Source organism: Rhinopithecus roxellana, chromosome 1 (genome assembly GCF_007565055.1).
Source record: "Rhinopithecus roxellana isolate Shanxi Qingling chromosome 1, ASM756505v1, whole genome shotgun sequence".
Classification (NCBI taxonomy): Eukaryota; Metazoa; Chordata; class Mammalia; order Primates; family Cercopithecidae; genus Rhinopithecus; species Rhinopithecus roxellana.
In genome coordinates this window covers 135,368,322-135,390,241 of record NC_044549.1, presented here as the reverse complement: position 1 = coordinate 135,390,241, position 21,920 = coordinate 135,368,322, and the positions used below count along the sequence as shown (strand labels likewise).

At 37.4% G+C, this 21,920-nt stretch overlaps 1 protein-coding gene across 26 annotated transcripts in view; it reads right to left on the bottom strand.

Annotated features, from left to right (window-relative positions):
* PEX5L (peroxisomal biogenesis factor 5 like) overlaps positions 1–21,920 on the bottom strand; it is a 247,844-nt gene that overhangs the window by 170,984 nt on the left and 54,940 nt on the right. For 5 of the 26 annotated variants that reach the window (XM_030931777.1, XM_030931788.1, XM_030931794.1 and 2 more), the window contains exons 1-3: positions 20,152–20,366; positions 19,299–19,458; positions 17,744–17,815 (exon numbers count right to left, since the gene is read on the bottom strand). The exons of 8 other annotated variants lie outside the window; for them this stretch is intronic. In XM_030931777.1, coding sequence (XP_030787637.1) covers positions 17,744–17,815; positions 19,299–19,391 — 165 coding nt within the window. In that variant the 5' untranslated portion in view covers positions 19,392–19,458; positions 20,152–20,366. Of the gene's footprint in view, positions 1–17,743; positions 17,816–19,298; positions 20,367–21,920 lie in introns of those variants that run through there. 13 more of the 26 variants (XM_010378678.2, XM_010378680.2, XM_030931795.1 and 10 more) reach the window with 5 other exon arrangements.

The window sequence follows — 21,920 nt, the reverse complement described above, 5'->3', positions numbered from 1 at the left end:
AAAGAGCTGAAAAGGGAAATGATCAACTGACATGAATGCAGTGAGAAAGAAAATGTTTGGACAACTAACAAAGCTGAAAGTTAGCAAGGTATTATAAATATCCCCAAAGGCAAACTATTTTGCTTCCCTTTATCTACTTAAGTCTTCTAGAAAGATTATAATTTTAACCTTGTATCTCTCAATGTTGTTAATTCTATAAATCCAAGAAGGGATGTGAGGTGTGGTTTCATCTGGTTACAGGAAATTGCAGCTTCTTAAGGTCCCAGAGATTTCTTTTTTCTTCTTTTGTACCTGCCTTGGATACCTTTACTATTTAAGTTCCACAGGAACAAGCCCAGGAGGTAACCATTAGTGGGGGAAAAAAAAGTCAGCCATGAGTAAAGGGGCTTCAGTACTCTCAGAATGAGAGAAAAGCCTGGTGAAATAAGCCATTTGATTTTTCTAGTACAATGTATCTTCAGACCAATTATGAGTAAAATACAGATATATTTGTGTGCAAACTAGGAAACAGAACAATACAGTCTTTATTTTTATGTGTTTCTTATGTTTCAAGAGAACCCTCTGCTTGCCCTAGTCCATGATTCAGTACTGGGCTTCTTCCAAAGAATCACCACAAAGGAACTGGTAAGTAGCAGCAGGTGACCGGCAGGGGATTTCTGTGACTTTTTTTTTTTTTTTTTCATGTAAAGAAGGCCCTTTTATTTAAACTCCTAGTGCACACTAGGCATTGTGCAGTAACTACTGACTGTATCTGTAAATTCAACAAAATGCAATGCAGTTTAATTTTCTTGATGGCTGTGGGAAGGTGATTGACAGAGGTGGAGCATGGGCTTTGGAAGCAGACAGACCTGATTTGGATTCTATGTTTGCTGCTTGACTAGCTATGTGACTCTTCTGGGGTTTTTCGCAGCCCTTCTAAGCTTTGTTTTTTTTTTTTTTTTTTTTTTTTTTTTTTTGCCTCATTCTGAAAAACTGTCATAATCATACCTCTCAGGATGCCACCTGGCACATAGTAGGTGCTCAACAACGTGAATTCCCTTTGTTCTTCCCTTCCCTTCGCCCCACTTATAAAGTGACTAAACTGGACAGTTAGGGTGTAAAGTTTGGCCCATTCACCTCTGCAGTCTCCTCTACAGTGTCTACATTGGTATTTTAAATGAGCTCTGCACAAGCTGATTCACCAACATTTCTCTGCACTCCTCCTTTCCCTAACTCCCATCCTATAATCTGGCTTCACCATGAACTTTAAATCTGACATATATATTTTATTATTTTTTTAGATAATTTCTTCTTCCTGATAGGCTGGAAGTTCTGAGGAAGCTAGTGGTCAGCCTTCCTCATGTCACAGAAGCATATTTCTAAATAAGGAAGAATAAGAAGAACTAATTTGTGGTTGCTAACCTTTGGTACAAGTACAGCCTGAAATAATTGATCCAAATACAGTTTGTTGATAGAGGACCTAATTCCCTTCAAAATTTTACAGTGTGGTTCTAAATGTCAGCTTGCCTTGTGAGAGAAAGTTCTCCTTTTCTTTGGCACCTTGCTGAAGCTAATTGGGTTTCTTTGTGTTTTGAGCGATGTTATGTGACTTTTTTTTGCTAAAGACTCATTATGAGTTCTGCTATGCTCTTCATTTTTTTTTTTTTTTTTTTTTTTTTCAAAAAGAAGGCTCAGGTATTAACGAAATTCATCTGGGAAACGTTTTTCTAGTCTTGGGGGACAGATATGTTTTTATGTGGGCTATGTGATTTCTTGACTGCTAAATAAAGTCTGGGAGCCTCAGCATAAGTTTTGCTGTTCTAGGAAAAATATTGTGTTCATTTCAGAAAAATAGAATCTATAGTGACTAAAGTACCATTCTTTCTTTAGAACTATGTATTCTAACATAATCTTTTGGGGCAGTTGAAAAACATAAATATAAGTATTCATTTTTTTATTATAATTAGAAAGTTATCTAAATAATCACTCAAAAAATCCAATGTAATTAATTCGATCAGTTATAAATTCATAAAATCATGCCATACTTTACCCCCCTCCCCAAGTACTACTGATGTAAAAGTCATCATTATGGATGTGTTCATTTCTCTATAGGGGATTTCATTTTTAAATTGCTCCTTAACACAAGAAAGTGATTCATAACCCTAGGGCATTAGTGGCTTCCTTACAGATGATACCATCTTGGATTTATTCACAGGAAGTAATCCTCTCGAGTGGCTCAAATGATTATTTTTATAGTTTTCCATAAGAAATTCTTCCAGAATTCTTGGGAGATAGAAGTAGGGAAACTATTATCATTTTGCTGATAGGGAAGTCAAGGCTTAGAGATCTGTTCAAGGTCAAATAGAAAGTCATTGGCAGTGTTAGGAACTTATAGACCTCACAGACCTTAATAACTTTCTGTACCTTTGGTTCTTTATCAGTTTAAGGGTTTTGCATTTTGGAACCCTAGGAAAAATGGTAAAATCTAGAATACTTATAAAATAATACATTCTAAAATGAGTTCATGATTATTTCTTTTTATCACTGCCTTTCAATATGAAGCAGTCTTAGGTCTGAATTCTATATCCCCTTTAGTGGTAACCACTTCATATAAGTTGCTTAGACTTCAATATGGGTCTCTAGAGTGTATTTTTTGGCATAAGAATACCCTAGTGGATATATATGTCTGTGTCCTCGATGAATGAGGTACCAAAGTAAATTATCTCCTAAGTTTTATGTGGCCGTAACAATATGTAGTTTTTTTTTCAGCAAACTTAAAAATTAATGCAAACTGAATTTATGCAAATCCATGTTTGTGGTTTGGCTGTGGTCAGCCTCAGGAAACAGAAATGCTATATAACTGCCACATAGAATGTGGTTTAAACCTGAGGTTTTATGGAGCCATGCAACATGCGTGGTGCCATCTCCAGTGATGCTTAACAGTGCATCCGGGATATGAAAAGATGACACTGCAAATTCTCACAAACACCATGCATAATTCATGGTAAGTCAGTATGTATATGTCTAATCATAGTAATGTACATGTTTTTTTTTTTTTTTTTTGCAATTCCTTCTTTTCCTCTTTAATTTGATAACTTGCATCTTGAAAGATGAGAAAGGTTTGAATGGTCACTGCACGAGCCAATGAAAATCCTGGGAAAAAATGTCTAAGGATCACCTTGATTCAATATAAGGCAACCACTAAAATGACATTTATAAAAACTATGTAGCAATGTGGAAAAATAAAGAAGCAGGTACAAAATTGAATGCACACTGACTGCGACTATGCAAAAAATTAAAATTATGCTTGCAATTCTGCAAAAATGAGAGTATGCAAAATGAAGAGTTCTCAGGATCATGGGTGATACTTTCTCTCTTGTCCAAAATTTCTGGAGAAAGGTTTTATATATACCTCATAAGCATAATGTAACTGGGGAGAAGGGACCCCAAGGGTGATTGCCAGTTGTCTAGCATTAACAGGTAAGGCTCAGGGAAGAAGGCTGGGGCACTGCTTTTGGGAGGATCACAAAATGAATCACAAGGAGCTGGGAGGGGAAGAGTCATGTCAGGTGAAAGTCTAAAGGGGTGGCTAAATATCAACTCTCAGACCACTTTTATAGATGGGCACACAGTGACACTGGACATGTGCCAACAACTTGGGATAAACTAGCTCTACTGAACAGTTCAGCAGGAACTTCAGCCTGAGAAGAAAGGTCAGCCCCTGTAGGGCAGCTGGTGGAATGACATTTTCAGAGCACAGAAATCTACTCCCATAACAGAAAACTGCTCAACAAATACTGAAGTGACAGGCTTTCTGGTTTTGTGCCAGGTGTGGAATTTTTCAAATGTGGTGGATACAGAGGTAATTCTAATGCAAAGTAAGGATTTAATTTATCGTAAGTAGCACCTCGGATACAAGGACTTGAAACATATGTAGCAACCTCAATGCAATACATGGTTGTTACTGGTTATCTTACAGGGCTATCTGGTCTCCTGGTTCCGGCTGTTCAGTATTGTGTACTGCCCCAGTGGCCTCAGAATGGGCATGTATTTAAGGATTGGGCATCTGCTCCTTTTTGCAGCTTTGCTTTTGATTATGCATGTTTATGGCTATGTATCCACACATTCTCCTTTTCTCTATTTCTTCTCTCTCTGTCTCTCTCTCTGTCTCAGACACACACACACACATATACACACACACTCTCAAGAACACTTTTTTTTGGAAGGAAAAATATATTTTCCCCCCATCTTAATGTGTTTATGCTTTCCTTTATCATATATATCTTTCCTTCAAAAATAGGAAGTATTTTTCAGATTTTACCATCTTATATTATTTCCTAGCAGTTGAAATTGCAAGAAATTTCCTTAATAAGTGAGGGAGGTATGATGAAAGGAAGTTTTTAAATGTGAACTCACTTGACCCAGCACTGCCATGTACTGCCGCACAGGCTGCGTGGACAGCACAGCCTTCTGGGGTTGTGCAATGCTGCAGCCCTGTGTAAAATTCCCTTTGCCCTACTGTGTATTGTAAAAGGGGTATGATAGTAACCTACATGATGAAGTTGTTGGGAGGATTAAATGAGTAATATATAAAAAGTCTTTGGCACAGAGTGTAGCACATACTAAACGCTATATGTGTGTCTTGTTATCATTAGTCATCTAATAAACATGGTCTAAGACCAGAAAAGCTTAAGACAAATATTGGGTTAACAAATTTCACCTCTTGGTCTCCCTCATTTATGCTTTCTTTTTGTTACAATTTGTTTTACAGGATTGATTACTAAGTAGGTTTGCTTTAATGACAAGACAGGGAAGGAGTATTTGCAAGGTTAGGGACATTGAGATAAAGGATTTAAGATATCTAACTTGTCTTTATTCTTTTTTGTAGGCCTAGAAAATAAAAAATTAATGTCTTTATCAAAGTATAAATGATCCTTTCCTGACACCAAAAACTAGAATAACATAAACCAATGCTTCTTAGGAGCCACAGTGTGTACAGGATTCTTCTGCAGGGCTTCTTTTTTTTTTTTTTTTTTTTGTAATTGATAAATATTTTATTTCCATTTTTTTTTTATTATACTTTAAGTTCTAGGGTACATGTGCATAACGTGCAGGTTTGTTACATATGTATACTTATGCCATGTTGGTGTGCTGCACCCATCAACTCGTCAGCACCCATCAATTCATCATTTATATCATGTATAAATAAAACAGATTCCTGAGGCTGAGGCAGGAGAGCAGCGTGAACCCTAGAGGCGGAGCTTGCAGTGAGCCGAGATCGCACCACTGAATTCCAGCCTGGGCGACAGAGCAAGACTCCATTTCAAAACAAAACAAAACAAAACAAACAAAAAACAAAAACAAAAAAACCCCACAAAAACAAAAACAAAACAAAAAACTAGATTCCTGGGCCCCACCTCCAGAGTCTGAAGGTCAGAGTATAAATTTCTAACAAGCTCCAGGTGATGCTGATGCTGTGGTCTATGAACCACTCTTTGAGTCGACAGGCTGTAAAAAACATCTTTGGTAATTGTTCCCAAAGTCCAAGTCTTCTCCTGGGAAGACATGGAGCACTAGAAAGCCTTGTAACTTTTTCTGGACTATGACTGGGGAAGGAGGTAATAACGTACATCTTAGTTCTTAGAGTTCTGAGGCTCCTGAATGCTGCTGGGAGCCCTTGGTTCCAACTAATGCAGCATGGGGACTGTAACTGTCTGTTGGCTATAAGTCCAACCATACTGGCTTCTTAAAGGCCATGACTATGGTTATGTCATCTCTGTGTTCCAGCACCTAGCAAACATCTACCAAAAAATTAGGTTGTAAATAAGTTTGTGTAAAATAAATAAAATAGATTAAATCATTTCCATCAAAAATAATGTATTTTTTTTCAAAAGCAGCATTCTATCTTCCTCCTGAAGTTATTTCATAATAGAGAAAATGAAAAATTATTTTTTTCATATAGGTTCTCTCAGGACCAGTTTCAAAAAAATATAATTCCCTATTTAGTGCTCTCGCCCCGAACACTGAGGCTAAATGTCAGCAGCGTTCCCTGACCTGGCTCTGCTGTTTCTCCACTGTTCCTCCTCACTCACGTGTAGGAAGAACCACCTTGGGAGCAGAGCAGAGTAAGGACCAATTATTTTTTAGAATTATAGCAGGTATTACTGTACTCAGTGTAACTATGTGTTTTCACCCACAACTATGCCTAGAATATATACAGCTAAATTGTTGACATAATAATACATTTCTCCAAGTAATAGATTCTCAGATTTTTCTGTTTCTCCATTTTCTGCCTCTTCTTTTCAAGAGCAGGCTTTATGTTTTATCTCCTTGTCATTTCTCCCCTATATTTGTAAGGTTGAAGAAGTCTGTTCACCTACCGAACCTAGGGGGACTTGCTCTTTCCTTCTTTGTTCTCTCACCATTTGGATTCTCCAAGGGGCCAGACTTGGTCAGAACTATGAGGAGGCCTTCTGCCTTGCAATCTATATCCTCTACTTCTATTAGATATGTCAAAATATTTGTGATGTGTGTTATATCCTTACATATAGGCAGAAGGAAGAGCAAGAGCAAAGGTGAAGGGAGGAAGAATATCAAACACTCGATGCTTCAAGGTGTTCCGTATGAATGGGGCATGAAGTGGAGGGGACATTAGATAAGCACGATGAGGCAGTTAGGGGCTGGATGACAATGAACAGCCTGTAAGCCCAATGGAGGAGTTTGCATTTTATTTGGGAGACAGTGCCTCACTATGTATTGGGTGCTCACCAGTAAGCCAAGCAGTGTTGGGGTCCATGGGGCATTGCTACTGTTGTTCATAAAAGTCCTGACCAAAGGGTATGATTTTTAAATCAAGTTCCTTGGAGTCTGGATGCAAAAGTAAAATTGCTCATTCATCTAGACAAAAACAAGTTACTTCCTTTTTTTAAAAAATGCAGAATTTACAAAGTTTTACATTTTTTGGTTAAAAATTTAACAGTATCTAACCTGTTTATGAGCTCAATTTGTTTATCTTGTAGTAAATGATTTGATTAATGAAATCCATCAACTTATGCAACATAACTCATTTTTTTCAGGGACTACTCCCATAGTTCATAAAATTTTATGTGTCAATTTTGGGGACACATTTAAGGTTTAAAGAGAGAAGCTGAGAATGCAGGGAAGTGATGATTGAACAACCCTTGACTGGAAGAAAACAACTTCTATGCTTAGTGTTTTTCTACAACAAAATTAATTAATTATTCACAAATTATACAAATGAGATAATTTTGTTGAAAAACAAAGTGATTAATGAATGTTTTTTCTATTCAGAACATCCAGCACAAAGCCTGGATGGTACATTCTCTCACCATTTCTTTAATAAGTCACTTATTCATATATTTCAAGAATGAGATCATTTGGCCAAAAAATACGATGAGGAATAAATAACAATTGTACTGAATGATCACGTGTGTGTGTGTGTGTGCGTGTGTGTGTGTGTGTGTGTGTTTCCTAGATCACAAGACAGGAAGGAAGTGGTACCCATTCCAACTGGGGGTAAACCATGTGAAAAATTAAACCAAAAATGGAAATGACAGAATTATAGAGTTGTTTTGGAGAAAAGGAAGAAAGCAATGGAGCATTTAAAAAAACAGGTTTGCAAGAACTGCATTTCTGTCAAACCTTATATATGCAGTGTCAGAATAAAAGACACGTTCCAGAGGCAGGCATCAGAGAGTGGTGCTGAGGAGAGAAGAAAAGACACGCACTGCAAAGTCTGGATGGGAGAGAAGTAAAAGCGCAGCCACAGAATGACAAGGTCGGGGCAATGGCAGAGCATGGGCATCTCAGTCCAAAGTCAGAAGAGAAAAAGGGAACTTTACCTCTAAACTCTCCCTGTTGTTTACATATGAAAATAAGAAGGACATTTGTGTATGGGCTTCCTGATCCTTTGTCACTTTTATTATTATAAGTGATAAAATTGAATTTATAACATAAATCATGGAGGTACGAATATTTCCACTCACAACTGGTTTTCAAAGCCCTTCTGACAATAGACGCTGATTCAGTCAGTAACCACCGAGTTCACATGCAGGGTTCATTAGACAAAAGCACTGGCAGCTGACTTCAAAACGGATGGGCCTGGAAGCTGAACTGTGGATACGGTTCACAATCTCCATGGCCAGTTGAGGGGGAGATGACAAACTGAACCAGGTGGAGAGGCCCTGAGAGATGAGCTGTAGAAAAACCATCTGTGTCAACATGGAGGAAACACTTTGTTAATCCCAGGGTAGTTTAGGAGATTTCAAAGTTCACTTTAAAAATCTTTAATATCTGTACCCTGATGGATACTGGGAAGATGTCACAAAGTTTGTGAGAACCATTTTAAGAAGAGTTAGGAAGTATCTAATATAAATATCTTTTTATAAAAATCTATCAGACAAATAGACTTTTAGCTGTGCACTTGAAATACACACTTTCCTCAAATGAATATTCTGGTTTGATTACTATGCTTATCTTACCAACATGGGACACTTGGAAGAAAGGAAAGGAAGCATCATAATTTAGAAAGGCAGTTATAGGAGTGGATGAACGAACTCAAGACTAAAGTCTGCAGACCCAAGTTCAAATATTGCCTGTGATGTGAAGCAAACTGGTGAACGCAGTCAAGTTACCTTTTTACTCCAAGACTTGCTTAACTGATTTTGATTATAACAGAACCAATATGATTAAGCTTCGTAGAACATCTTTTCATCAAAGTTTATCTGTATACCTAAATTGCTCCTTAAGCACTATTATCATATACATACACACTCCTTCCCCTATTAAGGTGACTAGAAATGGGTTCCACGGGATGGAATTTTTAACTTTTTAATCCACTGGATTAGAGTATCTTCTGAAATTCCTTCCAGGTCTAATATTTACAGTTCTCATTTTGATCAGATGAACCTACTTAAAAATCAACAGCAAAAATAAATAAGTACTGCAACACTCCTTCTACAACAAAAGGCTGAATAGGTTTCTTTTCAAGTTCTATACCAAATGGCTGAGTCTAATTTTAAGTACTACTGTCTCTTACTGTTACTTTCATATATCACATCATTTTTACACTCAACATGTCACCTCATGTCATTTCAATTATGCATTTGTTTTCTCACTGACTAAACATTGTGCCAGCACTTCTCTCTATTAGATTAAAAAGAAGGAAAACATGGGCTATTTGAAAATGACTTAACAGCGATACATTTTTCCAGCTTGAAAGTCTAGTCTTTTTCTTTTATGCTGCATGTAATGAACATAGGCTGTATATTAATATCTTAAAGTAAAGATTCCTAATAGCATTTCAGATATTTGTTGAACTTGAGATGGTGACTCATGATGTCTCTCTTGGTGATTACAGTTTTTAACTGAGCCTTGTGAGTTAGTTGCATTACTGCTTGGAAAATTGGGGAAGATGGACTGGTAGAGGAGAGCTAGGTGTGTGCTTGCTAGTTAACAATGCTAGAACCTTGTTTACTCACAGAGATGGCTAGCCTGGCAAGAGCAGAAGACAGTAAACACAGTCCTGCATAGGTAGAAACATCAGCAATACTTCCTGCTCATAAATAACTGCCCTACTCATTTTATCAAATGGGGATTTTTTACATTTTAAATTGGCTAGTTTTCTTTGGAGGTACTTCAATTTCCCAAGGAACGTAAGGCCAGCGTCAATTATAACTTAATGTCCATTAATTTAATCAGATCAACAACTAGGTTAGTTTAATTTTCAGTGGGGAAAGTGTAAAATGGGAGAGAAACAGAGGAGAGCACATAGGACTCTTCTTGGATTTTAGAGACTCATGAGTATAGTAAGTCATAAACTGGACCCCATGGGCTATATACACACTCAGACTGTTTTGTCTGATTATATATTATTTAAAATTAAGAAAAAGATTGTAAACATGTAAAAAGAAAAGATTAATGCCTTTTTTGAAAAATTCATATGTGTCGTGAGACCGAGCCCATTCCCAACAAGGTGGCAATCAGCCGAAGCTGGTAGGTGCTGCCACCTACACTGGGTCCAGCTCCCACCAAGTAGCCACCGACTCCCTCACTCCCTATGTTTCTTATGCACAGTCTACTAGCCTCATTTCTAGACCTGGATGATTGGAAAAGGCATTTGCATCCATGACCCCAGACTAGACTTTATTGTTTAAAATCATTATAAATCAATGTCCTAAAATTCCAATGACATCTTTTTCTTTTTCTTTTTTTAACTCTTATTTTAGGTTCAGGGCTACATGTACAGGTTTGTTATATGGGTAAACTGCATGTCATGGGGATATGTTGCACAGATTATCTCATTATCCAGATAATAAGCGTGTTACCTGATAGAAGTTTTTTGGTCCTCACCCCTCTCCCACCCTCCACCCTCAAGTAGGCCCTGGTGTCTGTTGTTCCCATCTTAATGTCCATATGTAATTGATGTTTAGCTCCCACTTATAAATGAGAACATGTGGTATTTGCTTTTCTGTTTCTGTGTTAGTTTGCTTAGTAAAACAACCTCCAGCTCCATCCATGTGGCTGCAAAGGACATGATCTTGTAAAAACCCAGGAAGATAACCTAGGAAATACCATTCTGCAAAGATTTCATGACAAAGATGCCAAAAGCAATTGCAACAAAAACAAAAGTTGACAAATGGCACCAAATTAAACTAAAGAGCTTCTGCACAGCAAAAGAAATTGCCAACAGAATAAACAGACAACCATAGAATGGGAGAAGGTATTCGCAAACTATGCATCTGATGAAGGTCTAATATCCAGAGTCTTTAAGGCACTTAAACAGATTCACAAAAAACAAACAACTCCATTATAAAGTGGGCAAAGGACATGAATAAACATTTTTCAAAAGAAGACATACACACAGTCAACAAGCATATGAAAAAAATGCTCCACATCGCTAATCACTAGAGAAATGCATACTCAAACCACAGTGAGATACCAAGGAGATCTTACAGCTATTTAGTCTAACTATCTATCAACTACCACCATGCTTTCACCTCAGTACCTGCCATTTATAAAGCACTTACCACATGCCATGTACTTTGCCAGGCATTTATGTACAAGAACTTACTTATTCCTCCCAAAAACTTTACGAAGTAGATATTTTCCTCATTTTATAGCAGAGCAGCCTGTGGCTCAGAGAGCTGGTTAATTTTCCCGAATAGCTACGACATGGCCATAGTCTGTTTTCATTCAGATTTGTGACTGTAAAGGCCCTGCTCTTAACTACTGTGTAAGAGTGACACACACACATTCTGTGTTATATTCACAATGCCAAGCACATGGCCTGGCAGAAGAGCTGGCACCACTGAAAATGTGCTAGACTAGAGTATCTAATACTGTTCCACAGAAGGCATGCAGAATGTCTAATAGTAAACCAGTGGAAATAACCAAAGTGAAAATGTCATGATACCATATCCATCTCCAACTCATCATTCAGGAGGCACGAGTTACAGAGGAAAGAGTCCCAAGACAAAGGAGTGGTGGCTCTGGATTCTAGACTTGGGACTGACCAAAGGAGGCCAAACTGGACACATGGCTCTACAAGAGAGCACCCCCGTTTGAGCCTCACAGCAGTCATCTGAGCAGACGCTATTATTACATTGTACAGATGAAGAAACAGAAACTCAGAGAACTTGAACTACTTACTCCAAAGTCTTCTGCTTATTAATGGCAGGGCCAAGACTAGGAACCAGGGCAATGGATTCTTTCTTCAGCTATCTTGCCTGCCTCTGTGCCACTCTATGATACGGGACTCTCTGTGTTTTCTGGCTTTATACCGTCAGACTTTAACAATCGGATTTTTAAAGTAAAGATTCTAAAATGAAGGATTTTAGATTTGCCCTTTGTGTTTTTCCTAGAGTCCATTGATGCTAGGAGAATCAGTACACTAAATTGAAATGCATGAAGCTAAACCAACCAACCAAAAAATAAACTCAGCGTCGTGAGTTTACAAGGAAAATACAAAGTAAGATACTTGGCATTACTGTAATTTTGCCCTCCAAATTATCAGTAACTCAGAATTGTTTTTATATTACTTGATACAAATAGGGAATATTTAGGAATAAAACGCAGGGTGATTATGCTTTCACTCTAGTAACTTTTCTATTTAACCTAATGGAAGAAATTTCCCCCTTCCATGTACAATACTTATTGATGATAAATAGTTTGCAGACAAGATGGGATTGATTGGACTGCAACAGTGAATCTTTGTTTACTCCAATGCTGATTTCAGATAGACAGCAAATTTGAATAGTCTCTCTCATCCCAAATAAATCTGGCTTCTTTTCATTCAATTATTTTTCATCGATCAATCTTTCCTGAGGAAAACCCTAATAAGCCTATGTCAGCTGTGAGTGTAATTAAGGCAACTACAACTGCATAGTGTGCTTTGTCCTTCAGATGTCTCAGAGTTTCATGCTTCAGAATCTGCAGGCTGAGCAGGTGGTCTCCTTTCTGCAACTGTAGAGGAGGTTTCTGTTCTTCTGACCAAATACAGAGTTCTAAGAAGGTACCCAGGAACAGTGTTACACCTAGGATATCACACTTTGTAAGTGTCCTCAGGGGTAAATGGGATCTGAATTACATTTAAGTTAAGTCACCACATTGATATGACCAAGAAAGCATTGACCAGGTGGGGCTGGCTACCACAACAAGGCAGGAACACGTATTACCCTCATCCATTTTACTGTCTGTGAGTCTGAGACCAAAGTTAGTTGCTTAGATATTGGTAGGATCACACTATCTATTAGTACCAGATAAGCTGGGTATCTTCTCTGTTAATCTGTTTTTCTTGTTCTTCCATTTTAATTTCATGTTGGCCTATATTTTTCTCTTGAGGATCCATTTTCACAACAACCACTAGGACAGAACTGCAATCCAACTTGAATGCTTATGAGCTATTGGAGGCACAAGGGTGAGGTTGTAATTTATCTCTTCTTCTTCATTAGAAAAAGATCACAGAAGTTCTAGTGTCCATTGCTTTCTGCTCAGGCTTCCCTTACAAGGTGAAAAAGAGACTCTCAAAAAGGTTGTAAGCTGAGTGTGTGTTGTCTCTTCCCAGGACCCTTCTCATGCCTGGTAGAGGTTCTCCTTGAGGAGGTTGTGAGAGGAAAGGCAAGTGGTTTTCACAACTACCTTTTAGCTCTAGTTTTATTTACACTTGCTTTAAGGGGCATTTTTCTCCTGACAAAGCCATAGGGCTCAAGAGGGAAGTAAACAGTTAAGGAGTGTTTGTGGGGAAGTTTATTCCTGTGAGGGTTGACCAATTACGATACTTTCTAGTAGATGGTTATTTTATATAATTAGAGCACTGAGACAAAACAGTTTCTTAATCCATTTCTAGCATGATCAGTAATGAGCAATGGTACAGAGCTATATGAGGTGACAGAAAGAGCATGGGACTGGATGGCAGGAGGGAGAGCTGGCTTCTAGGGCTCTCTCTGCACCTAAGCATGGAGTTGGGCAACTTCATTCAGCTTTCTGGATCTCAAAGTTCCTGTTTGCTAAATTGGGGATGAAGGGAGGTGGGGAGTGAAGTGGTGAAGCCTAGCTAATTAAAATGACATAAATGTGATATACACTTCATAGAGCACTTTTACATATTTTAACTCAGAGAAACTCTAGGAGGTGGGAAGAGCAGAGTATCATTTTACAAATAATATCAGAAAACTTATTTGAAAATGAGAAAACTGAGCTCAGAGAGGTTCAAGATTACCAGGTTTCCATGTGGATTTAGCTAGACTGTAAACCTGGTTCTTTAAAGGTACCTTTGGTTGTAAGTGGCTGTGGTTTTCTTGTTTTCTGGTCTTGTTATTACGTTAAATGCTAACGAATTCCAATTTTGAGATCCCTGGATAATGCCAGGTTGAAGAATGTTAAATTTATCAAAAGTTACATATTTTTTTTCTCTTTTAAAACTGCATTAGCTGTTTTCTCTGACCCAGTGATTCACAAAGTGTGGTCTGGAACCAGCAGCAGTAGCTGACTACTTAGAAATGCAAATTCTCAGGCCGCACTGCATCTCAGACCTGCAGAATCAGAAACTCCGGGGGTGGGGCCCAGTAATCTATGTTATATCAAGCCCTCCTGGGGATGCTAAGGCAGCTAAAGCTTGAGAACTATTGCTCTGACCTGGATATACTTGTTCCCTCTGTAACTGGCTGAAATTTGACATTTCCCAACCTACTTGCACTAAGGGTTATGCAACTGCAACTTTGAGTCCTATAACCAAGTAAATCCACAACATGCTGTTAAACCCATTTTTATAATACATGAACCTGTAACTGTATACATCATATAACCAAAATAATCTATAAATTTATTAGTCTTTGTTACCTCCTTTAAGTCTACTTGGAATTTGAAAACATTTTTAAAAATTGTTATCTAGCTCCAGCTTATCATAAACCTTGAGTTAAGCTGGCTGTAACTAAAAATAGTAATTTATAATAGAATGAATTGGCTCAAAGTGGTTAATGTTTTTAATCCGTTAAGTCAAGGCACTTGACTATCTACTCCCACACCTGAAATCTCAGTAACTTCAGAAGGAAATTCATGTGTACATGAAACCTAAACAAGACCCTCCTTTCCTCCATTTAGGAAGGAATAGTTTCACAAATAATAAAAATATGCCATAATAGTTTTTTAAAATTTGTCTTTTAATATTTTTTTACAAAGCCAAACATAGCATTTACTAATTAGTTATATTATTTTTATGTCAAATGTTTGGGTTTTGGAGGCATTAAGGTTTTAATCCAATACATTCCCTTTGATTACCTTCTATGCTTAAAGTTTGAAAACCTTGGAGATTTCTGCTGGAAAATAGGGACTCTGACCCCAGTGTGATACATTTCTATTTAAATGACTGTGTGTGTGTGTGTGTGTGTGTGTGTGTGTGTGTGTGTGTATCATATGGCACCTTTTACCATAGGACATCAACACTCATTTAAGTGTTCTCTGAAATGTTTTTATACATATCCCAAATAAATTTTGTCAATACAATTTCACAAAGAGAGGAAAACAACATTGTCTTTAAAGAATAGAACCTTACATATTTCCAAAATACACTTTTTTTTCCATGTTGAAATAACACAGAAATCATCTTTTACCTCCTTGAGTGAAGGCAGCCAGGAAGAACAAAATCCACATACACGGTGCTGCTTCTGTTATTAATTTGCTTATATAAGCAAGACTGTGGGCTTTCCGTGGAAGTACAAGATTTGCAAATCATATGACTGATAAAATGGCATATAGCTTACACAGCATTTGTAGAGTGACAGCTTCTGAATGACAGATTTAAAGAAATTAGGAGACTTCTGCCCATTGCAGAACTCCGATTATTTTATTTATCCTCTTTAGATTTTCTTTTGGCACCACTTACTGAAAAAGCTACCTGCAGTTATATAAAGATTGACTATAACATATTTCTACCATGTTTTTGAAAAGATATAGGAAGAATAAACTGAACATAAATATTCCTCCATAATGCTATAGAGTTGTAATTTTATTATACATATAAAATACATATATATGTATAATGTCATCATATATGTATAACTCATATCTATGAGATGGAGCAATATTCAATTTCTGAAAAACAAATGTACATATACATACACACATGCTTAATTTATTGACCTCTTAAACTTTGAGATAATTTCTTATAGCTTTATAAAGACTAATTACAGTGTTTCCCCAGATATTTTACTTTGAGATATCATCACTGTTGTTGTTTCAATCTAGGATTTGCTCACAACATCAACACCAAATAAATCTCTCAAAAAAATGAAGGACTACTCTTTCTGCCAACAGCAAACACCAAAGCCAACTCATATTCATAATTACTCATCTTTTGAAACATGTTTTGACATGAATAATTCAGCAAAGCTGAGTCACTGCCAAATAGCACCGACTTGTGCAATGGCACTGGAAGAAATGTGATAACTACAGAGGCAAACAGCGACTCTGAGAAAATTGAATCCACCCTCATTTGATCCAGGTAATGAAAGTGCTATTTTCTGAAGAAGCAGGAAGGTTTTGTTCTCTTCTTTTTTCTCTTTTTTCTTTAAGATTCCTTAACAATTAGTAAAATGTGTTTAGTCACAACAATAGAAATTTTGTCAAAGTTATCATGAGAAAAAAGAACATGGCTTCCTTTGGCTTTTCACCACAAGGATCTCAAAATATAACTTTGTAGTTTTCTGAACACCAAAACTCAGTTAAAACACAAAGATTTAGGCAAAAAAGAAGGAAAGCAAAGAATAGCTTTGGGGTAGGAAGACAGCAAAGAAGAAGGAAAAAATAAGAATTTAACTTCTATATGATTAAGAAAGAAAATAACTAATTTTTCATTTTATTAGAGAAATGTATACATATATGTATTCTCATAATACACCCAGGTTTATTTTACTAGTTCATTTGCCAGGTGGGTCCAGTCCTTTGATCAGAATCCCAGTCTATGGGTGGGATCAGACATAGATTGCATGCCCTAAGTAATTAATCTGGCATAAAGTAACAGTTAATAGACCAGTAGAGCACATGGGCTACAGCTCCACTCATCTTATTAACTTAACTGATAACATGGCACTCCACACATCCCCTACCCTGTTCTACACAGGAGCAGGAGGGCAATGACAAGAAAAACTCGGAAGCATTTTGAGTGAGTGCTGTAAAATAAATATATTCTGCACCTCGGTGGAGAGATGTTTTGGCAAGTTTTTCCAGAAGACCATCTCAGTTACCTCAGTTATTCCAAGCCTAACAAGCAAGTCTCTAAGTCAATTATTTCTGGTTGATACCTTCTGATGGTCATTTTTCCTTTTTTCAAAAATATGTACAATAGCTCCCTGAATGCAATTGTTATGATGCAAAACAAACTGCATGATCAGGAAACTGAGCAAATTCAGATGCCTGTCTGTAAATTACTGACTGCTTTCTTTCTAATCTTAATCTATTCAGATCTCTTTGAATTATTTCTCTCTCTACAGCTTTTGCATCGCTCTCAGAGGCTGTGCCACTTATGCATTAAATAGATGTGCAGTTATCTTGTCTCCTTGATAATTAACAGAGATGTTAAGGGCTAGTGCCAATTCAGTGGCATGGGCTGGAAACCTTCCATTACCTGGTATGTCATTGTTCATGCTCTATTAAGCAGTTTTCATTTCACCTTATAGGCCCATATAACATCCAAGCTAGAGGTTTCTCAAATTACAGGTGGTACTACAGATTTTATTAATAGCCTCTTCTTTTTGTTTTCAGAATCATCTTTATGTATATTGCAGACAATATGGAAAATTAAATTGGGCAATATATATGCCTTAAAGTTCTCAGTTTTTTTCTCTCTTTCTCTAAATTATAATTCATTGTTTCACAAGATAGAATAATGGCAGTGTTTCTCATTTTCAAGATAATATATTTTATTGTTATTGTTTATCTTTTTCCCAAGCAAATTACCATTGTTGTTTTGACTCATTTTATCAAGTGATGCCTTTAATTTTCCAAAAGTTCTCTTACTCTAGTTTTATTCCCATCATTCATACATATAGAACACGCATGTTGGCATCAGGCAAAAGTCAGTGGATCAGAGGCATCGTATGGGGCGGCTTAGCTGCTCTCAAAATCTTGTTAGGCAGGCTTTAGCCAGACAGGCTAACACAGCTGCCAGAGAAGGGCTGAACACTCAAAAGGCTTTAGTCATCCAAATATACAGTATAACAGTAGAAAATGTATGTAAGTATTCACTTACCTGCTTTTGACCAACAATTATTTCGAGGTCTTCATCACTGCTTAGTTTTCCATATCCTTGTTCTTTACTTTTCTTGTGAAAGAATAATTTTAAATGATCATTTAGTTTCTATCCATTAACAATCTTAATTCCTACTTAATATTTTTAAAGATAAAAGTCTTAGCCTTGTTCACCAGTCATAATGCATCATTCTTTATATAAATCACTCATGTACAACAGCAAATGTTTTTATAGTCAAACTGCTGTCTTATCATTATTCATTAACAATATCTGCTTAGCCTCCACTATCCAACTTATACCTTTAATCTTTTTCTCAATATTCTTATGCTTCCCTTTTTAGTCCTGTAGTATCAGAAAAGATTCTTTAACACTTTGAGATAAATAAGCAATTCTTTGAAGAATCCTAGCACATTTTTCTTAAAGATTGAAAATTAGTTTAGTTTTATACTCAAGACTTCCAACTATTCAATGTTTAGTTTTAATGTCTTACATATTTTTTAAGAATAATAGAAGTATTATGCAACTCAGATAATGAATCTTCAGATTTTCAACATTTGCTTGCAAGTCAGATGAATACTGACATTGGAAAATCCAACTCAGACATAATTGTAAAGAGATACATAAAATAATTTGCAAAATTAGGTATTTGAAAAGTTGGAGGACAGACTATTTTAAGAGTTCATTTAAATGCACTTTTTTGGCATTTTGTCATAATTTATTTTGACCCAAAGACCACTCTCCATCTATTTCCTCCATAGCAAAATCTACAAATTCTAAAGTTAGAAAAGGACATAGATAATGACAATCATTTTACACTTGTGCTACAGGAGAAAGATAATATGTCTGAGCCTTTTTTTCTCCCAACGCAACGGTTGATGAGAATACTAGAAATGTCATGTTGTGTCTTCACACCAGTAACAAATGAAAAATAAAAACCACTACATAGTCAGCTGTAGTTCAAGGTTATTTATTTATTTTAAAGATTCTTGCTTTAGTTATTAATCAACATCAACTTGAATTAAGGGAATTAAAAAGCTTATGTTTGCATCTACTGAGTCATATTAGGGTCCTCATCTCATTGGGGGAAGAGATATATCCATCAGTGAACATGATATAAATCTTCACAATGTGAGCACAATTCTTAGTTTTTCCCCATAACATTCAAAAACCAGAATTACGCATTTTTTTCCCACAAAAACATACCTCCAATTTTTGTGGGATTTTCTTTTTACTGTAATAAAGACATTTCTGAGTCTTCCAAGTATTAGGATGCATAAATAAAACCCAAATTCTCATTTATATATTAATGAACTTAGCCACTCAGAACAGAACAGATGGCCACAGCATTTCTCCCTATTTTATTCTTGTCCTCATTTGAGGTTCCATTTCAAGATTGATGGAAAACAAAAAGAACAAGGTTGGTTTCAGCAACTTCCTTCCTATCACTTTGCTTTTGTATTTTTTTTGTTCACTGGTTGCCACAAGACATTGTCTAGAGAGCCTCTAATGCAAAACACTTAGAAATGCCTTTCCAAATATTGATCTGTATACGTACCAAGTAGCTCATTTGCATGACCCGGTTTCTGGACAAAAGGACATTAAGTAGAGATGGAATGTGGGTTCTTCCATCCATTTCACTGTCAGACATCCCAGAATTCTTTGTGCCAGTGGCAGTGGCTTCCTTGCCAGAACTTGCTGACCAGAGAACCACAGATCTTGCCCAGCAACAGCATTAATAATGTACAACAATAATTGAAGTATTCCTGAATCATTGTCTTGACTTTGTAAACATTGTGAAATTTTTGGCTAGCACAAAAAAGTCACTGAAATGAAAATTTCTTTTTCTAACTAATTTTTATCCATGCATTTCTATACTCTTTGACTGTTGTTCCCATTTAATGTTTTTAAAAATCCACCTATTTTAAATTATATAATTTTTTTATTTACTTCTCTGCATATGGACTCTTCAGCCTCCTCATCATAAAAGCTCTTGATTTTCCCTTTTTAATCTCCTATTCTAAACTTTCTTGACAATCACTGCTAATAGAATGTCAGCACTCACAGAACATCATTCGAAACTGCAATTTCTGCAAATACCAAATTCTGCCTCTCCAGTCTCAACTCCTTATCTAATTTAGTAATAAATTTTCCTGGGAAGACGCTAGTTCAGGGAAGGAAATTATGTCCCCCAACTAATCTAAATAGAAGCTGGCATTTTCCAAGAGTGGGAGGAGGCATTTAGAACTCTGGTTTTGTACTTAAACCTCTAGTCTCCAAACAGCACACAACAGTACACAAAGCCGAAGCCTTACAGTTTGACTCTAGAATTAAGCAATCTTTTCTAGTTCATCCCATAACCCTGGGGGGATTAATCCTTTTCTAAGCCATAATGGTATTCACTCACTTACTGCTTATTTCTAGCGCGAGCATAATCCTCTTTCAAGCACTCAGCTTCCCACTTTGACTGCTTAGCTCAGCCAGCCCAGGCAGGGATCTTCAGCTCTCCTCCCTCCTCCCAGCCGGGAATCCCTGTCTTCTATCTATGCACTTTTGTCAAGCACAAAAAAGCAAGTCTACAGCTTCTGCGTGGTCTTTCACAGTAGCCAAAGGACTGAACTAGAAGGAAATAGAAAGCTAATCTCTCCACAGTCCAAGTGTGAGGGGGCAGGGCTTCTGTGGGAGGAGAAGCCACAGGGCAATCACTTCCTGTGCTCCTCCCACCTTCAGTGGCAAGACACTGGAGCTGAGGATTTCCATTGAGGCAGTAAGGTTAGGCGCCTGTCCACCTGGTCTTAACATGCTGCCCATTTATGGCCGACTTTGTGCACTGTTGCCCTAGGTGCAGCCGAGGAGGGAGCATTAGTGCAGTGGAGCTAAAATGGTGAGGACCTAAGGCGGGAAAGGTAAGGAAAGAGGGAAAGGAAATAGTATTTCTTTGCTGACGGTGCCTCACCCCCACAAGAAGCTTTCAGCTCAGGATAACGTGTCCAATCTCTGAAACCCCAAACACAGTATCTCCCATCTTTCCACACCATTCTGAATCCTTTCTGACCTGCAGGAGACGTATCTTTGTTAGTTCTTTGTTAATGCTGATAACTTTTTTGATACTTTGCATTAGATGGGTAATTTTCTTAAGAACATTGAGCCTAACTGGTAATCTTTCCTCTCTACAGACTTCCACCATCTCTCCTTAACCCTACCTCCTGTTTTCTACCCCTTTGTTCTCTCCTCCACAAAGGTAAAACAGAAAGATGAGTTTGTTTACTTTAATTAAATAAACTTGCATTAAACTTGGAACATCTATAGAAAAATATAGGCCAGGTGTGGTGGCTTAAGCCTGTAATCCTAGAACTTTGGGAGGTCGAGGCAGGAGGATCACTTGGGGCCAGAAGTCCAAGACTAGCTTGTGCAACACAGCAAAACCTCGTCTCCATAAAAAATTAGTGGCCAGGCGCGGTGGCTCACGCCTGTAATCCCAGCACTTTGGGAGGCTGAGGCAGGTGGATCAGGAGGGTCAGGAGATCGAGACCACAGTGAAACCCCATCTCTACTAAAAAAAAAAAATACAAAAAATTAGCCAGGCATGGTGGTGGGCGCCTGTAGTCCCAGCTACTCAGGAGGCTGAGGCAGGAGAATGGCGTGAACCCAGGAGGCGAAGCTTGCAGTGAGCCAAGATCACCCCACTGCACTCCAGCCTGGGTGACAGAGGGAGACTCCGTCTCAAAAAAAAAAAAAAAAATAGGTGGACATGGTGGCATGTGCCTGTAGACCCAGCTACTCAGGAGGCTGAGGGGGAGGATTGCTTGGGTGCAGGTGTTTGAGGCTGAAGTAAGCTATGAATGCACTACTGCACTCCAGCCTGGGTGACAGAGTGAGACCCTGTCTCTAAAATGAAGAAAAATTAAAAAAATAAAAACAATATAATGGCCACAGATGTGGAATGTATCATATAGGAACATTTTGCAAGTAAGTAACACAACCATGAAATCTGACGGGCTAGAGATCTGAAAAATGAAGTAACTCCTGTTCATTGCAGGATATTAATTTCTTAAAAGTAAGGGTTTTAATTGAAAAATACTAGTTGTATATGGATTGGATTAAAAGGATTCTTCATACTCATTAGGAATGGAATTTATAAAGAACATTTTGAAAGGGAAAAGGAACACTCAATTTAGCT